The sequence below is a fragment of the Stegostoma tigrinum genome, chromosome 16, assembly GCF_030684315.1.
Source record: "Stegostoma tigrinum isolate sSteTig4 chromosome 16, sSteTig4.hap1, whole genome shotgun sequence".
In the NCBI taxonomy this organism is placed as follows: Eukaryota; Metazoa; Chordata; class Chondrichthyes; order Orectolobiformes; family Stegostomatidae; genus Stegostoma; species Stegostoma tigrinum.
Genome location: NC_081369.1, coordinates 40,823,150 through 40,839,138, shown reverse-complemented (window position 1 = coordinate 40,839,138; position 15,989 = coordinate 40,823,150). Strand labels below are relative to the sequence as shown.

The 15,989-nt window shown below is 37.9% G+C and overlaps 1 protein-coding gene across 11 annotated transcripts in view; it reads right to left on the bottom strand.

Moving 5' to 3' along the window:
- Positions 1-1,263: 1,263 nt before the first annotated feature.
- LOC125459764 (zinc finger protein 821-like) overlaps positions 1,264-15,989 on the bottom strand; it is a 36,803-nt gene continuing 22,077 nt past the window's right edge. For 9 of the 11 annotated variants that reach the window (XM_059651728.1, XM_048546583.2, XM_048546582.2 and 6 more), the window contains 3 exons: positions 11,328-11,494; positions 8,073-9,620; positions 1,264-6,503 (listed from right to left, as the gene is read on the bottom strand). In XM_059651728.1, the coding sequence (XP_059507711.1) occupies positions 9,053-9,620; positions 11,328-11,494 (735 nt within the window). In that variant the 3' untranslated portion in view covers positions 1,264-6,503; positions 8,073-9,052. The remainder of the gene's footprint in view (positions 6,504-8,072; positions 9,621-11,327; positions 11,495-15,989) is intronic. The other 2 variants (XM_059651729.1, XM_059651730.1) reach the window with 2 other exon arrangements.

The window sequence follows — 15,989 nt, the reverse complement described above, 5'->3', positions numbered from 1 at the left end:
TGGTTAAAATCATTCAGCTTTATGCATTTGCAATGGAAATGTATTAACTGTATCTTCAGCAGTTTGTGAAAGATATTGTGCTTTAAACAGTCACTTTGAGTCTTGTAAGATTCAACGATTAAAAGATTTTCTTCACAAACCTACGCTGGAGAGATATTTGGCAGCCTTTTTCCATGGTCTCTCTTCATTTCGAATTCAACATCGTAATTTATAATATCAGAAGTTTACCGGTTAATGCTAATACAAGCAAAATGCTGCTGAAGCTATGAATCTGAAACAAGCACAAAATGCTGGAGCAGCCTAGCAGGATCAAGGAAGAGAGAAACAGTTAATGTTCAAGTCTGATATGATTCCACTTCAGAATTGGTACCTGTTGTCCATTTAACTTCTCTTTCGATTCTGGAATTGTTTCTTATACTGACTTAAATTCACCGACTGTGATAAAACCTTGTAATGTTTGTCAGCACAGTGAAGTGCCTCGATTTACATCTCCAACGTCTTCCTGGGAGTCAGCTTCCTCCTTAAATCCTGAGCTGTGGTTTCTGTTTTCTGTTACCTTAATAACATCTGTTTGCCCTAACTGACAATTTGTATAATTGTGTACCCATGTCACAACTTTTTCCTTACCTTGTGACTGTTCATTTCGCCACTCTATGCCTTTTCTGGAGTTGACAACAGATCCCAACGTTGTTTATTTCATTTTACTTAAAATCTTATTTTTACCTAACAAGAACTTGCTGTGTGACCCTTTAAGTCCCTAACCTAAATTTCTGTCTGTTTCATCCAATGGTTCTCTCTCCAGGAAACAGTCCTTCCCATTTCACACAACTGGCTCTCTGGCTAGGAAAAAAAGATCCCATCTGTTTTACCTCACGAGTCGTCTCTCTAGGAAACAAGCTACCCCATTTTACCCTACAGTCATTAATCTAGTCACTTCAGGTCTTACTCAATGCAGTGGTAGTGTCCCTTTCAAGTCTCACCTGCTCCAGAGGTGTGTAATAACATCTCTGAACAGGCTGATTACAAAATATCTACCCAGCGTGCAGAACCATGGTCCTGGCCCCTCACTCCCTAATTACTGCAATGCAGACCTGTTCCCTGCAGCCTCAAATCAGTTCATCGGCTGCCTCTTCCAAACGCTGATCTCCTCATCAATGGGTGATAAAACAAACTTATTCATCCATCCTTTGATGTTACTGATATTGCAAGGACCTTACTCGAACACGAAATTATTGCGGTTTATACGGCCACTTCAACTCGAGGTTCAGCAATTTAAAAACTTTATTTACAAGCATTTGCTGGAGACACACTGGCATTGGCAGTCTTTCTTCAAGGTTTTGCCCCAAGACAAAGTAGACATTGGAATTTATAGTCTTAATCTTCATAGTTCTTTAAAATGTTTTTACTTCTTCTCACAGTCCATTTGTCATTGATCATTTGCATCATGTATCCTCATCAATAAACAGGCCATCTCCTTTCATCTCATCAGTCCTGGATGTGTGATATTACAGTCAGCCTAACACTGACCTCTTGCCTGTTAACTCAAGGTTTGAAGATTCTTAAGTTTTATAATTTATGATCTCAGCAAGTCTTAGGTATGAGTTTTCATATGTCTGAACAGGTCAATTTAAAAAATCCAAATTCTTAACTAGAATTCCATGGGGCTGGTTATATATTGCATCAATTTAAATATTGTGCCTAAAACATGGGAGGGCTTTTGCTTACCGAGTGTGCTAATAATTCTAATCCTGCTTCTGAGCAAACGCAAATCCTGCAAATGTTAATGACAAAGTATTGTGATTACATGACTCCACCTAACAGACTGAGTTAATCAGAATGAAAATGGAGCCCCTGTTTATCAAAAAGCTATTTACAATACATTAATATTTAGAGGGTGGAACGAAATGTAATATCTCCAGGTTTGTAGATGTTTAAAGCTGGATGTGTGTGTGTTGGCTGTAAGGATGATGCAGAAATGCTTCAGGGTGATTTGGACAAGTTGAATGAATGGGCAAATACATGGCAGGTTAAGTATAATGCAGATAAACATGAAGGTACCCACTTTGACAGAAAACACAGGAAGAGAGGTTATTATTTGAATGACAAAAGATTGAATGACAAAAAACAGTATGTTTCCCTTCATAAGGAGAGAATTTGAGTTCAGAACAGGGATGTCTTGCTGAAATTGTATTTGGCTTTTGTGACTATATAAATGTCTGCAATATTGTGCACAGTTTTAGTCTTCTCATCCATGGAATAATCTACAGGGGGGAGTGATTCCTGCGATGGCAGGACAGACGTATAGAGAGAGACTGGATCAGTTAGGACTATATTCACTGGAGTTTAGAAGAACGAGCAGTGAATCTCAGAAAACTATAAAATTCTAACAGGACTAGACAGATAAAAGCAAGAAGGATGTTCCCAATGACCAGGGAGTCCAGAACAGTGTCACAGTCCAAGGGTATGGGGTATAGTTTCCTGTGTGCTACAGCAGACACATTTCCATGAATAAAGAACAAAGATAATTACATGCACAATATCCAAAGTTGCTTTTTCTTCCCTTTATGCAAGAAATTAGATCAAGACAAAAATCTGTTTTTGTTTCAGATTCTTAAAAATCAAACTCTACGGACATCAGCATTCATACAAAGACAGCACATATTGTAAGAGGTCTTGAATATTTTAAGTTCCAGGCTATTTCTTTAAAAAAAGAAACCACATAAAACAAAAAACACATGTAGACATAGTCTGTTAACAGTTAAAACTAGAAATGTTCCAAGTAGAATAATTTTTGCATAAAGGGCAATTAACATCAGCAAAACCATGGCTCAAAATTAAACTGAGTGCCTTGGCAGAAATTTCATTTTTTACTTTGTCTTGCCAGATTTCTGAATCCATTCAAAAACTTGATCTTCCTCTTTGCACAAACAGAGTTACTGTTGATTCAGATTTTAACATTAGCGAAATTGTCAGTTTGTAGTACAGACCTTCAGTTGCTGCAAACAGATGGTTTGTCTTAAGCTTTCTGTCTTGCTCTCATCAGAACACCAGGGAATATCAATGTAAACAAAAACATCTGGTATACTGTATGAGAGGAGAATGTTGATTGGTTGGCAAGTGGACTCTGAGCACATTTGCCAATGACCCGCACTCACCCGTTGTTCACGGCCAACCTGTTTTCCCTTTGCACTGATATTCTTGCAAAACGGAAAGCTCAGGTGTGTCTTTTCTCAGCAATTAATTAAATCATGAACCTAAGGTGAAGAACTTGAGGGATACTGTCTATATAAAAATCAAATATATAAGAAAGGAAATACTATAGGTAGAGTAACTTAAATCATAATCAGCCTGCAAGAAAGGAACAAGAAAAGATGATACAGCGAGAGATAGGTAGTCAGAAGTTTAGAATCAATGTAATTACTTCAGTTGCTTATTCTGAAGGATCGATGTTTTCAATAATGATGCAGATTATAAACCAATAGATGAAATTCTCTGCATGTAATAAACATTTCAAATATTTAAGCTTTTCTATTTAATGTTAGCACAAAATCTAGAGCTTGGATTAAGTTGTGCAAGGAAAGGAAACATTTTTGAATGGACACAATTTGATTCAGTTTTTTTTTAAAAAAAGGTAAACTAAAAAGGCATAAAATAAAAACTGTACAATAGAAGAGCACAGGAGGCAGACATTTGACCCATCAGGTCTGTGTGAGGTCATTTGATAAACAGCCCTGTTAGTTCCATTCCCCAGTTCCCTCCTCATATCGCAGTCACATTCTCTTTCAACTGTATGCACACTGGATACAAGTTCACTGGTCACCTACCAGACAGTGCACTTAACTTACTGTGCAAGAAAACTTTTCCTCATATTGTCTCTGATTCTTCTGCCAATCACATTTAAATATGTGTCTTCCAGTTCACAACCTTTCTGCTAGAGAAAAGAAAATATTTACGTCGTTTAAACCTTAATGATTTTATACACCTCTATTAAATTTCCTTTCTTTTCTGCTCCAAGGTGAATGCCACCTTCTCCATTCTGTTCATGTAAATGCAACCTTCATGCCTGAAATTCGTTCTGGGAAAATCTCATCTGTAAACTTTCCAAGCTTCATGGGTTTCTTACAATATAGTATCTGGAAGTATAGTTCTAACTCTAACAGTAGGGTTGCATAATTTCCTAGCTTTTGTACGTCATGCTTCTATTAAGCACAGGGCCCTATGTGTTTTATTAGCTGCTTTGTTAATCTGTCTTGCCACATTCAAAGATCTGTGCATGGACACTCCTAGCTATCTCATCTGTAATACTGCCTACAAAATGTATCGCACCTTACACTTCTCCGCATTGAATTTCATTTGCCATGTCTGCCCATTCCACCAGCCTATCAAATTGAAGTCTATTACTATCTTCCTCACTATTTGCAAAACTTCCAAGTTTCATGTCACCTGCACATATCAAACTTGTGCAAATTAATGTAAAATTGTTAGTACAAAATTATCCTGAGCAATATGGTACAGTACAAACCATCTGACGGACATATAATAGAAACTAGCATCAGTTCTTTATAGGAAGATGGAATTACTGGAATTTTGGTCTGTTTTCAATAAGTTATGTAGCATCTTCAACATCATGAAATGCCCAAGCTGCACAATGTGGCTTTACAAAATGTGACACTGAGCTGCAAAGAGATTAGATCAGGTGGCCTAAAGCATAATCAGTAAGGTTTATTTGAAGTAGTGTCTCAAAGAAGGCAGAGAGTAGACATGCACGGTATTTCTGATGTTAGGACCTAGACAGTGCAGATATGAATTTCAATGCTATAACAATTAGAACTGTGTATACACAAGGGGTCAGAATTACAGGAGCAAAGATCTCTCAAAAGGTCGTGGTTTTGGACATAACAAAGATAGGCAGTAATGGGGCCATAGCAGTATTTTCATAGAATCCCTACCCTATGGAAACAGGCCCTTCAGCCCAACAAGTCCACACTGACACTCACCATTCCACCTAAATCCACCCCCCTGTAACCCTCCTAATCATCCCTGAACACTATGGACAATTTAGCATATCCAATCCACCTAATCTGCACATCTTTGGACTGTGGGAGGACACTGGAGCAACCGGAGGAAACCCATGCAGACACAGGGAGAATGCGCAAACTCCACACAGTCGCCCAAGCGTGGAATCGAACCCGGGTCCCTGGTTCTGTGAGGCTGCAGTGCTAACCACTGAGACACCGTGCTGTCCGTTCCTGGGGGATCAGTGAGTCTTTATGAATGGAAGAACCCTCCTTCCCCTTATATCTTTCATGTAGCATCTGTGCCCTGCAACATTGTGCTGTTAGTCCTGTCCATCGCTCAGCCATCTTTCCCTGTCCCTTGTTCCCATCCATGCCCTCAGTTCATCTGCCTTACCAGTCAGGTGTCTTGCATTAAAATAAATGCAGTTTAATTCATCAGTCTTCCCTTGTTTCCTGACGTGCTCTTGCCTGCTTTGTCTCTTTAACTTGCTCTCTAACTTCCGTACTGGCAACAAGGATGAAAATTTGAAATACAAAATGTTACTTCATCAGGAACTAATATTGGTGAATGAACACAGGATTATAGGGGAGCTTGGTCCTAGTCAATACACAGGAAGCAGAGTTTTTGATGACCTCAAGTTTACAAAGGGCAAAATGTGAGAGGTTGGTCAAGTGTGCAATGGAATAGGTGAATCAGGCAACAACTCAGACATGAATGAGGGTTTTAGCAGCAGGTGAGCTAAGACAGGGTGCTGTCCAGGAATGTTGACAAATGACAGGAATGGAAGGTCAGAAGCTCATTTTGGATCAAATGTGATACTGCGGTTGTGAATAGAGTGCTTCAATTTCATACTGTTGCTAAGGAGCTGATGGAATCAGTAGCAAGGGAACAGAGTTTTGGAGTGGGGACCTAAAACAATGACTTCAGTCTTCCCAATACTGGAAGACAGTTCTGCTCAACCAGTACCGGATGTCAGATAAGCATTCTGATAATTTAGTCACGGTGGAGGAGTCTTTACTGAAGTTAAAAGCCATATTCTATCTAAACTCATCTTCTCATCATAATAAATATTAAAATATGAATATTTATAAAACATCTTGGGGGGAAACATTAAACTAGTTAGAAAGATTGTTTCTTTGGCATGCAAGTAACTACTCCCTTAAGTTCTCCCTTTTGCTGGTTAGTTCACTACAGAGAGGTACAACCGTGTGTAACTGAACATTGTGCAGCAGCATCATGGCTGAATCTAATATGGTCCTTTCCAGATTCCAAAGGATCCTCACCCAAGATTTCCCAGTCAGAAACAACACGGTCAATTGCTATTTACTGAAACTAGTGGTGGTCAACTAACTCAGTACAAACTAGGGATATGCCTACCTGTTTTTATTTTAAGATTTTCGGCATCTGCAGAATGTTACCTTTAGATCTAGGATATTCCTGTGTCGCTCGGCACACCACCACAGAACGTACCTATCCATTGTCCACTGCAAACATTTATAACAAAATTATTATCATTTTAAAATAAGTAATTTCATGATAAGAATCCTTAAGAAGTATTTCAAATAGTTTACAAATTTACAAAATTACTTTTCCAAAAGGTGGACAACTTTCATCTGTGGAGCTATGATCCAACATTTAAGAAATGAAAAATGTTATGTTTCAGCATTCAAAATTTTACATCAATCCTACTATACAATAAACGAAAACTAAAACAGAACATCAAAATTCCAATTCTCACAATCTTGCATCATGTTATGCAAAAATAGTTGCAATCTTTAACTGTAAACAGTTACATTAAGTAGGACAAATCATTAAATAATGTATTTAAAGATTTTTTAAAAAATACCCACATTTCTAAATTTAAAATTGATCTATTGCAGGCAAGTTAAATAATTCAAGGGATTAGTTCAGTTAGTGACTGTTACAACTTGTGGAAATAAATTCCAAAGTAGTTCATCAAGTAAATGCTAATGTAATAAGATTCCATCAGTCTGTGATGGATTTGGATTAGGGTTCTGACATTCACTAGGTCACACATAAATGAGAATGAAATTAATCAGTGGAGAGTTTCCCAGCCACATAAAGTGTCACTACCAACAGAACTTGAAATTTCTTTGTCTCTAGTATGTTGATATTGTTTCAAATAAAGTGTAGAATTCTAATAAATTTGTGACAAAGCTCAATTCAAAGCACATTGTAAACAGTATCTTCAAAAGTTTCGGCTTTAAAGATAAAATTGCATGGCTGTCTATTTTGCATGAAAATGATAATATTCAATTTCTAACTCCAATAGGATTGTCTTTTGTATGCATCTACCAATCTTGGTCAACTTCACTCAGCATCTTTCTCTTTAGATTGTCCCAAGTTAATACTATCCACATTAAAGGGTAATACCACAATAGTAGAATCTAACTTTTGGGGACCACCCTGAAAAGGTATGTGCACAATTGTTGTAAGAAAGTGCGAAGTTCATCTTGTATACGCTAAGTGGATGAATTAGTTGCAGAAACAGATATAAATGGTTGTGATATTGTTGAGATTATAGAAATGTAGCAGTAAGGTGACCAGGAATGGGAAGAAGGACAGACAAAACGGAAAAGGATTTGGGTAGCACTGTTGTTTTAAAAGGAAATTAATACAAGTGATTCATTTGTTCCCCTTTACTGAAATCTAAATTGCATCCAATCCTCAGGTCAAATGTGTTTTGTTTACCAATTTAGATGTTCCTTCCTTCAACTGAATACACCCCTAATTTAGGATATTAACTCTGATGAAGTGAAATCTGTATGGTTAGAGCTTAGAAATGCCAAGAGCAGAAAATGATAGTGGTGGTGTTCTTTCAACACGCAAACTACAGTAGTAATATTGGGGAAGGTACTAAACAGGAAATTACAAATACAAGCAATAAAATGTCAGCTATGATTATTAAGTCTAGTACTTGGGGGAAAAAGCAGCATGTTTAATAGTGTTAAATATAAATCATTAAAATTTAATTTACTGAAGTGAAATACCATTGAAATACTTCTAATTAAGATATTTTTTCTGCTACTGACTTTAATAAAGTATTTTGGCATCTTGATGCTCAAGTCATTACATGATGAAGCAGGTTTCTTGCGCAGGATCAAGGGTCTTGTGAAAAAAAATGAAAAGGTTCACATAAATGTGCATACAATTAAAGTGTAAGAAAGATACAACTCAATCATGGTTGTGATGCCGACCACAGTACATGTTTTCAATGTTGCTGTCAACATTTATCACATTCAAAGCATAATTGTATTAATAGTATTGAAGAGTTGAATCAACTCTTCACTATCGATTGCCAGTAAACCACAGCAATTCAATACATCAGGCTAATAAAAAGTTTTGTCCTTGTGCAAATTTCCTGCTGTGATGGTACTCAAAAATAATTGCACTGAATATAGACATCGATGACAGCTAAAAGTAAAACTGCAAAAGATGCCTCATTCTCAAAAGTCCAATTTTTGTTTACAAATTAGCTCATAGAATTGAGCAGTGCACACAGCTGATCATATATGTGAATGTCAAAACACATTGTTATCTAAAGCTAAGATCATGTCCACCAAACTTGCTGTAAAGCTGAAATATCATTTGCCTTCTGTGATCTTACTGTGAAATATCCCCGCCAAAACCTGAGGAACAGTAGAGGAAGAATTCAACACAACATTTAGAGAATGCTTTTTTTTTTGAAAAAGTGCAGTAAAATAATTTCGTATAACAGTTAAGAAAATGAACCACACAATTCCAGTCAAAAGAATTACACAAAGAACAGAGGTTCACTGGAGTTTGAGATCATTGGTTTTTCACAACTGTGACTCTGTAAAGTTTTATGAAAGTTACAGCTGACTGTGTAACTACACAGCTAAAAGAACTTGCTTATTTTGTATTTCCATTCCACACCATTACCATATTTCCAATGCATGTCATAGGATCATATCTCATATTGGATGGAACCCTGGGTAAATTTTATTTCAGAACAAAAATAAAGTCAAATTTTCTGAACTACATATTTATTTTATAGATTGGGGCAAGCGACATGAAGCTGGAATGAGCTCATTTCTGGTGTTGATTTCTGAGAAATATGAACCGATAGACTAGGGTTTAACTTCTGCAGATGTCTTTTTATCCGTTTTGCTTCCCTCTCTCTTACGAGCCTTGCTTGCCGTTTTTCCGGAGTCTCATTCGCCCTTTTCAATCTCATAGCTTCTCTTTCACGTTGTAACCTTCTTGCCCTCTGGTCTTCCGATTCCTGCATTCTTTGAAGACGCTTGGCCTCACGATCTCTCAGCCTCCTCATCTCCCTTTCATCTGCTGATTCATTAGCACGTTTAAGCCTTTTTGCAGTCCGTTCACGCTCTAGTCTTTGCAAACGAACATGCAGAGGTTCATTCTGTCTCCGGGCCATCCACTTATGGACTGAAGTCTCTTGAGCCTCAAAAAAATTTCTGCAAGCAACACACGTTTCACAAACAAACAGCATCCCCGCAGCTACCATGGAATTCCAGAACGGTCCTGCTTCTTCAGGTATAGAAGTCCTCTCCATGTTATCACTGATATCAGATTGTCCCTCTGGCAACTTCACACTGTAAATTCAACATCCCAAGCAAACATCAGGGAGAATGTATGACTCTTTTGTATTTAAAAAAGGAAATTCCCATGCTTATATACCAATAAATTTATGACTAAACAAAAACCGAAACAACTGCGGATGCTGTAAATCAGGAAAATAAAACAAAGTTGCTGTAAAAGCTCAGCAGGTCTGACAGCATTTGTGAAGGAGAAAACAGAATTACTGTTTTGGGTCCGGCGACCCTTGCTCAGAACTGTTCTGAGCAAGGGTCACCGGACCCGAAACATTAACTCTGTCTTCTCCTTCACAAATGTCAAACCTGCTGAGCTTTTCCAGCAACTTTGCTTCTGTTGCTGCTGAATAAATTTATGACAATGTCCAGAAATAAAACTTCTAAAGTACAATAAGCGCACAGAAAAAATGAAAAGCTAATATTCTGTACAAAATAGATTGAATTCAACGTCAAGTAGTTATAAAGATGGTAAGGTTAAAACACTTCCAAACAGTAGAGAAGCAAAACAATTTGCACTCAATATTGTATAACTCACATTACTTTTTCAACAAAATCTATCCCACTGCGATTGTACGGTGTTCCAATGACAATTTCGATGTAGATGTAGTCATCCCAAAACCCACAAAACTATATCGCAGCATAATTCTTCATCTTCAAAATATTGTATAATTAATACTCTTTTTAAGACTCTTTGCACCTCCAAGGGATCAAATTTAAAAGACAGATTTATTTTTCTCTAACCTTCCTGTGCACTGCAAGAGGGAGTGTTTGAAAAGTCTTCCATTCACTACACGTGTGTTGGGGCAGTCTAACATCACAAAAAGCATGACAAATACGTTTCTCTTTCCCTCATGACTAAGCACAACTTTAAAACTTAAAAACTTTTAAAATCGCCAACAAATCCAGAAACCTTAAAAGAAAAGTTTTATTTTAATTCACTGAACGGATCATGGGTGTCACTGGCTACGGCCAGCATTCATTGCCCATCCCCAAGTGTTCTGGAATGGCTGGTAATGAGCTGCTTCTTGAATCCACGTACACTGTGGGGGGCAAACATACTCAGTGCTATTAGCAAGGGAGTTCTCTGGCCAGCATACTTAATTTGCTATCATTAATATTTAACATTATTTGAAAGATAATTACATCAGCAAGCACAATATTTAATCTTGTGTGGTGAGTTTAAAAGGTAAGTTAAAACGTTTATAACAGCATAGATATTAACTTTGTGATATTCACATTTAATAGTTCATTACTTGACTAATGTTGTTATTTTATATACTCATGAATAGCAAGGTGACAGAGGAAAATTTCATCCTGCCTCTTAGAAGAGTGACCTTTGATATTCTTTTCCCAGCGCACAGTGGAGGCAAGTTCAGACTTTTTTTAAGGCAGTGGTAGACTTGACGCGTTAGTTCCGAACCTATGGTTATCGGGGTAGGTCAAAATATGGAATTGTGGCTACACTCAGATGAGACATGACACAGCAGTCTTGAAGGACTGAATGTTCTACTCCTGCTGCTAATCTGTACGTTCACAGTGGTCAGCGCAGATAACCACTTTTTAAAAAATATATATAAATGCAGCAAATTCTAGCCCAAAGTTCGATCCTTTAGTTCCTAAAAAGTAACAAATATGCAACTTTTCTTTTATTGTGAAACCTGCTCCTTTCTCTTTTACATTGACTAGCATTCATCATAGGTTACCAACCTTTGCACATGGTCCTTTGCTGCAAGTGGCTGCCCACACACTGCACAGTGATATGGTTTCTTGCTAGTATGGATCAACACGTGCTTATCCAGTGAACTTCTACAGCTTAATGTACTCCCACAAATACTGCAAATGTGCCCTTTGGTATCTCTGATGTCTGTACGGTGCTAGAATGATTAAAACATGAGTTCACATATATAGTCTTGTATCAATTACTGGCAGCCAAGTTACACATTTTAAAGCTTTTAGAACAATTTATACATTAATCTAAAGTAGTAAAATTGGAACAAAAATAGAAAAATATTGGGAAAAAAAGCATTTGAAGTTAGACAGCATCTGTGGAGAGAAAAGAGATAGAAATCAAAATTGAACCCCTTCGGTGAACTGGAAAAGATTACAGATGAACGTTTTTTTTGGAAAAGAATTTTGTATAGAACAAAGAAAAGGTGAAAAAAAAACACATGGATTAAATTTGGTATCAGTTAATCAGCCAGACCAACTCTCAATTCAAGAATAATTTTAACTGAAAATGTGTTCATATGCAAATCAGGGCCGGACTTATACACTTAACGGTAAGGTCCTGGGGAATATTACTGAAGAAAGAAACCTTGGAGTGCAGATTTACAGTGCCTTGAAAGTAGAGTCACAGGTAGATGTGATAGTGAAGACGACGTTTGGTATGCTTGCCTTGATTGGTCAGTACATTGAGTATAGACGTTTTGACGTCATGGTATGGTTTCAACAGCCATATGATGTAATATGTACCAACTATGGTGTTGGATGGGCCATTATTGGAATCCTGCATGCAATTCTGCAATACTATAGGAAGGATGTTGTTAAACTTGAAAGGGTTCAGAAAAGATTTGCAAGAATGTTGTCAGGGTTGGAGGGTTTGAGCTGTGCGGAGAGGTTGAATAGGCTGGGCTATTTGGCCTGGAGTGTCGCGGGCTGAGAGGTGACCTTATAGAGCTTTACAAAATCATGAAGGGCAAGGATGGAGTAAATTGACAAGGTCTTTTCCTTGGGGTGGGGGAGTCCAAAACTAGAGGGAACAGGTTTAATGTGAGAGGGAAAAGATTCAAAAGGGACCTAGGGGGCAACTTTTTCCATGCAGAGGGTGGTGTGTGTATGGAATGAGCTGCCAGAGGAAGTGGTGGAGGCTGGTACAATAACAACATTTAAAAGGCATCAAGATGGGTATATGAACAGGAAGGACTGAGGAACATGGGCCAAATGCTGGCAAATGGGACTAAATTTATCTAGGATATCCGATCAGCACGGACAAGTTGGATGTAAGGGTCTGTTTCTGTACTGTATATTTCTACGACTCTATATGTTGATATTTGTATTGTAACACAGCTGATTTGCACAAAACGATTAAGATTTTTTTGTTCTAGCTATCCTTATTTCTCAAAACATGGCTATCCTAACTAGAAAGAGCAAATGAGAACTTTCCTTGAATATTTCAAACACGCTCAACTTTACGAACAATATTATATAACCACGATTTGAAAATGTCTCAGTGGCTTATTAAGATTCATCTGGCAACTTTGCAAATGCATTTCGACATGAATGGTGCTAAATTTCTTACAATTTTACCACAGTTCAAATTCAAATGTGCTTAACTGTTCATGCAATCATTTAAAGTAACATGATATTTAACTACTGCATTTAAACAACCCAAAGTGCTCAGCAGGAATGATTATCAAATAGCATTTGACACTGAACCACTTAAAAAGAGACAGGAGGACAGGGTGATGATAAGCTTGGTCAAAGAAATAGGTTTTAAGGATTGCCTCTCTTGGCTCTAAGACAGCAAAGTTTGGGAATTCCTGAGCTTAGAGTCTAACCAGCAGAAGCATGTCTGCCAATGGCAGAGTGATGAGAATGGGAATTCACAAGATCAGAACAGGGAGAGAAGCAGGGATTTTAGAGGTTTCTGGTGTTTGAGGAGATAGCAACAGGGAGGGGCATGGTCATGGAAAGATTTGAAACTAAGGATGAGAATTTTAAACAAAAATAAAAAAGCCAAAATCAAGGTGTTGCCAGGAGCTAATGAGGACAGTGCACACAGGGATTATTTGAACACAGCTTGCTGTGAATTCAAGGTAAAGTCACCATAGTACTACCAGACCACTGGGTTGATCTCTCATTAGAGAGAGGACTGGTGGTGGTTTAACCCAAGGATCTTCACTCTTCAGGCAAGGTGACTAGGTGCTGTTGATGTCACTTTGTATCGCAAACAGAGCTAACCAATCCCCATAAGGATTGGTGACCTAGCTAATGATTATTAATTTGTAATAATTTATTATTTGTAAATAGAATAATTTGTAATTCTAGAGAAGGTTGTTCTCAAATTATGGCATACCTATCCCTGGGGTTAGGGGAGATGTTTCCAGGGCAATACACAGAGGTTGTCTAATGATGGATCTGACGTCTAGAAGTAAACAAGTCATTTATTCTGTAAGAAAGTTTAAATTTAAAAATTTAACTGTAATGTGGACAAAGAAAGAAACATGACAAAACTTTTCTAGAAGCTTTCCTGTGGATGTTTGCCCTGCATGATTTGTTTATTCCCAAATGCAAGGATATGAATTTTGGCATGAAACAGACTGGACAGTTTGTTCCAGGGGAACAGATTGCTGTGCTGTTCTCTCATCAGCAATACGTCAGCTCATTTTATGGTTTCCTACAGTGGGTCACAATTGTTTTACCTCTTCCAAATTATTTGGAGCCAGTAAGGTCACTAGGGGAAACACACCAGAGTAGCAGATAATTTTAGCTAGCTTTTCACCCGGAGAAGAGAGACACACTTCTAATCTCCAGTTTCTCTGAGAGTGCAAAACTCTCTAGGACTTGCAAGCTCTATTTGCGCAGAGAATCAATTACTCCAGGCTACTGTGTTCAAATGGCAAGTCATCATCAGGCTGGCTCCTTCAGGGCAAAAGAGCAAATGGTCTATCCCTCTGGTCATTCTTCACATCTCAAGGGCAACCTGATTCATACAGGATCCTGCATCTGATGGGCACAGAAATAATCAGGAGGAGCCTAAGGGGTTAAATGTTACGTAAAGTGAGACACTTTGCTGAGAATATGTAAAGAGGAAACCCAGACTTTTAGAGATTTTTTAAGAAACTATGAAAAATCAATACATAATTTAACACACCAAACTATTTAACTTGCGTTGTGTAAACATGCATGATATTATTATAATTGTTTCAAGAATAAAGTTCAGTAGATTTGTGTGCACCTACAAACAGCTGAATATCAAATTCAAAATAAACATCTGCAATCATATAGCATCTTTAACATGAAAACAAACATTCCACGGAAAAGAATATCAGCCATGGAAGGGGATTAATATGGGATGACCAAAGATGAATTCTGAGACTACTTTTAACTGAGAGACTGATGCACATGCAGGAGAAGTTAGGGAAACAGTAGAGCCAATGTAAACAAATACACCTATCAATTCAAACAATGTTTTGTGTAACTGATGGAAACCAGTACTAATTAAGCCAATGTTTAAGTTGTATCTGCAATTTATAGTTTGTACAAGGCTTTGTCATCAGAAGGGTTAAATATTGAACTGGAATACTGGCAGAAATACATAGAAAGATGGTATATCCAGTTTATCCACTTAATGCACCCTTAGATTTCAGAAACTTCAGTTGAACAAGAATGAAGTGGAACTCTTTTCTTTTTTAAAATCAGGAGTCTGGCCAGACCGTACAGGGAGAAAAGGTTCCCATAAAAGGATTGAGAACCAGAGGGCATACTCTTAACACCTTGAGCAAAAAGAAACTCGAGGTGAGAAAATACTTTTTCCAGTGAGTCAATACGGTCTGGAACACACCACCTGGAGGCAGATTCAATTGAGGCATTTAAACGGACATTAGATGATTATATAAACAGAAAGTCTGTGCATACTTCTAGGGAAAAGGGAGGTGAGTAGCACTAATCAAGATGTTCAGAAAGCCAGTGAACACACCATGGGCTGAACGGCCTCATGCACAGTAACAATTCTGAGCTAAAGTGAGCTTCGGGAACCTTTGGTTTAAACATAAAGGGACACAGATGAATGTCCCAACTATCAGTGAGCTTGGACAATGGTGGATACGGGCAGCATTATGGACATTGTAGCAAGCATGTTGATGGATAAGATATGGACCCGGTATATGAGATCAAGGTCAAATAGGATGCCAAGGCAGTAAAGTAGTCGAGTTCACCCTCAGATTTGATCAAGGAGAATGGAATCGATCTTAATGGAATTATCTGCCCTGGTAATTTTGAAAAGACTGTTAATGTCAACTAAATATATAGTGTAGCCCTAAATAAATCAGTGGTCCCAGGCTTCTTGTGGTTTACACTAAATTAACCTACATCAGCCAGTTCAGCAATGAAAGCAATATAGTTAGAACACAGAACATAGAACAGTACAGCACACAACAGGCCCTTCAGCCCACAATGTTGTGCCGACCATTGATCCTCATGTATGCACCCTCAAATTTCTGTGACCATATACATGTCCAGCAGTCTCTTAAATGACCCCAATGACCTTGCTTCCACAACTGCTGCTGGCAACGCATTCCATGCTCTCACAACTCTCTGCGTAAAGAACCTGCCTCTGACATCCCCTCGATACTTTCCACCAACCAGCTT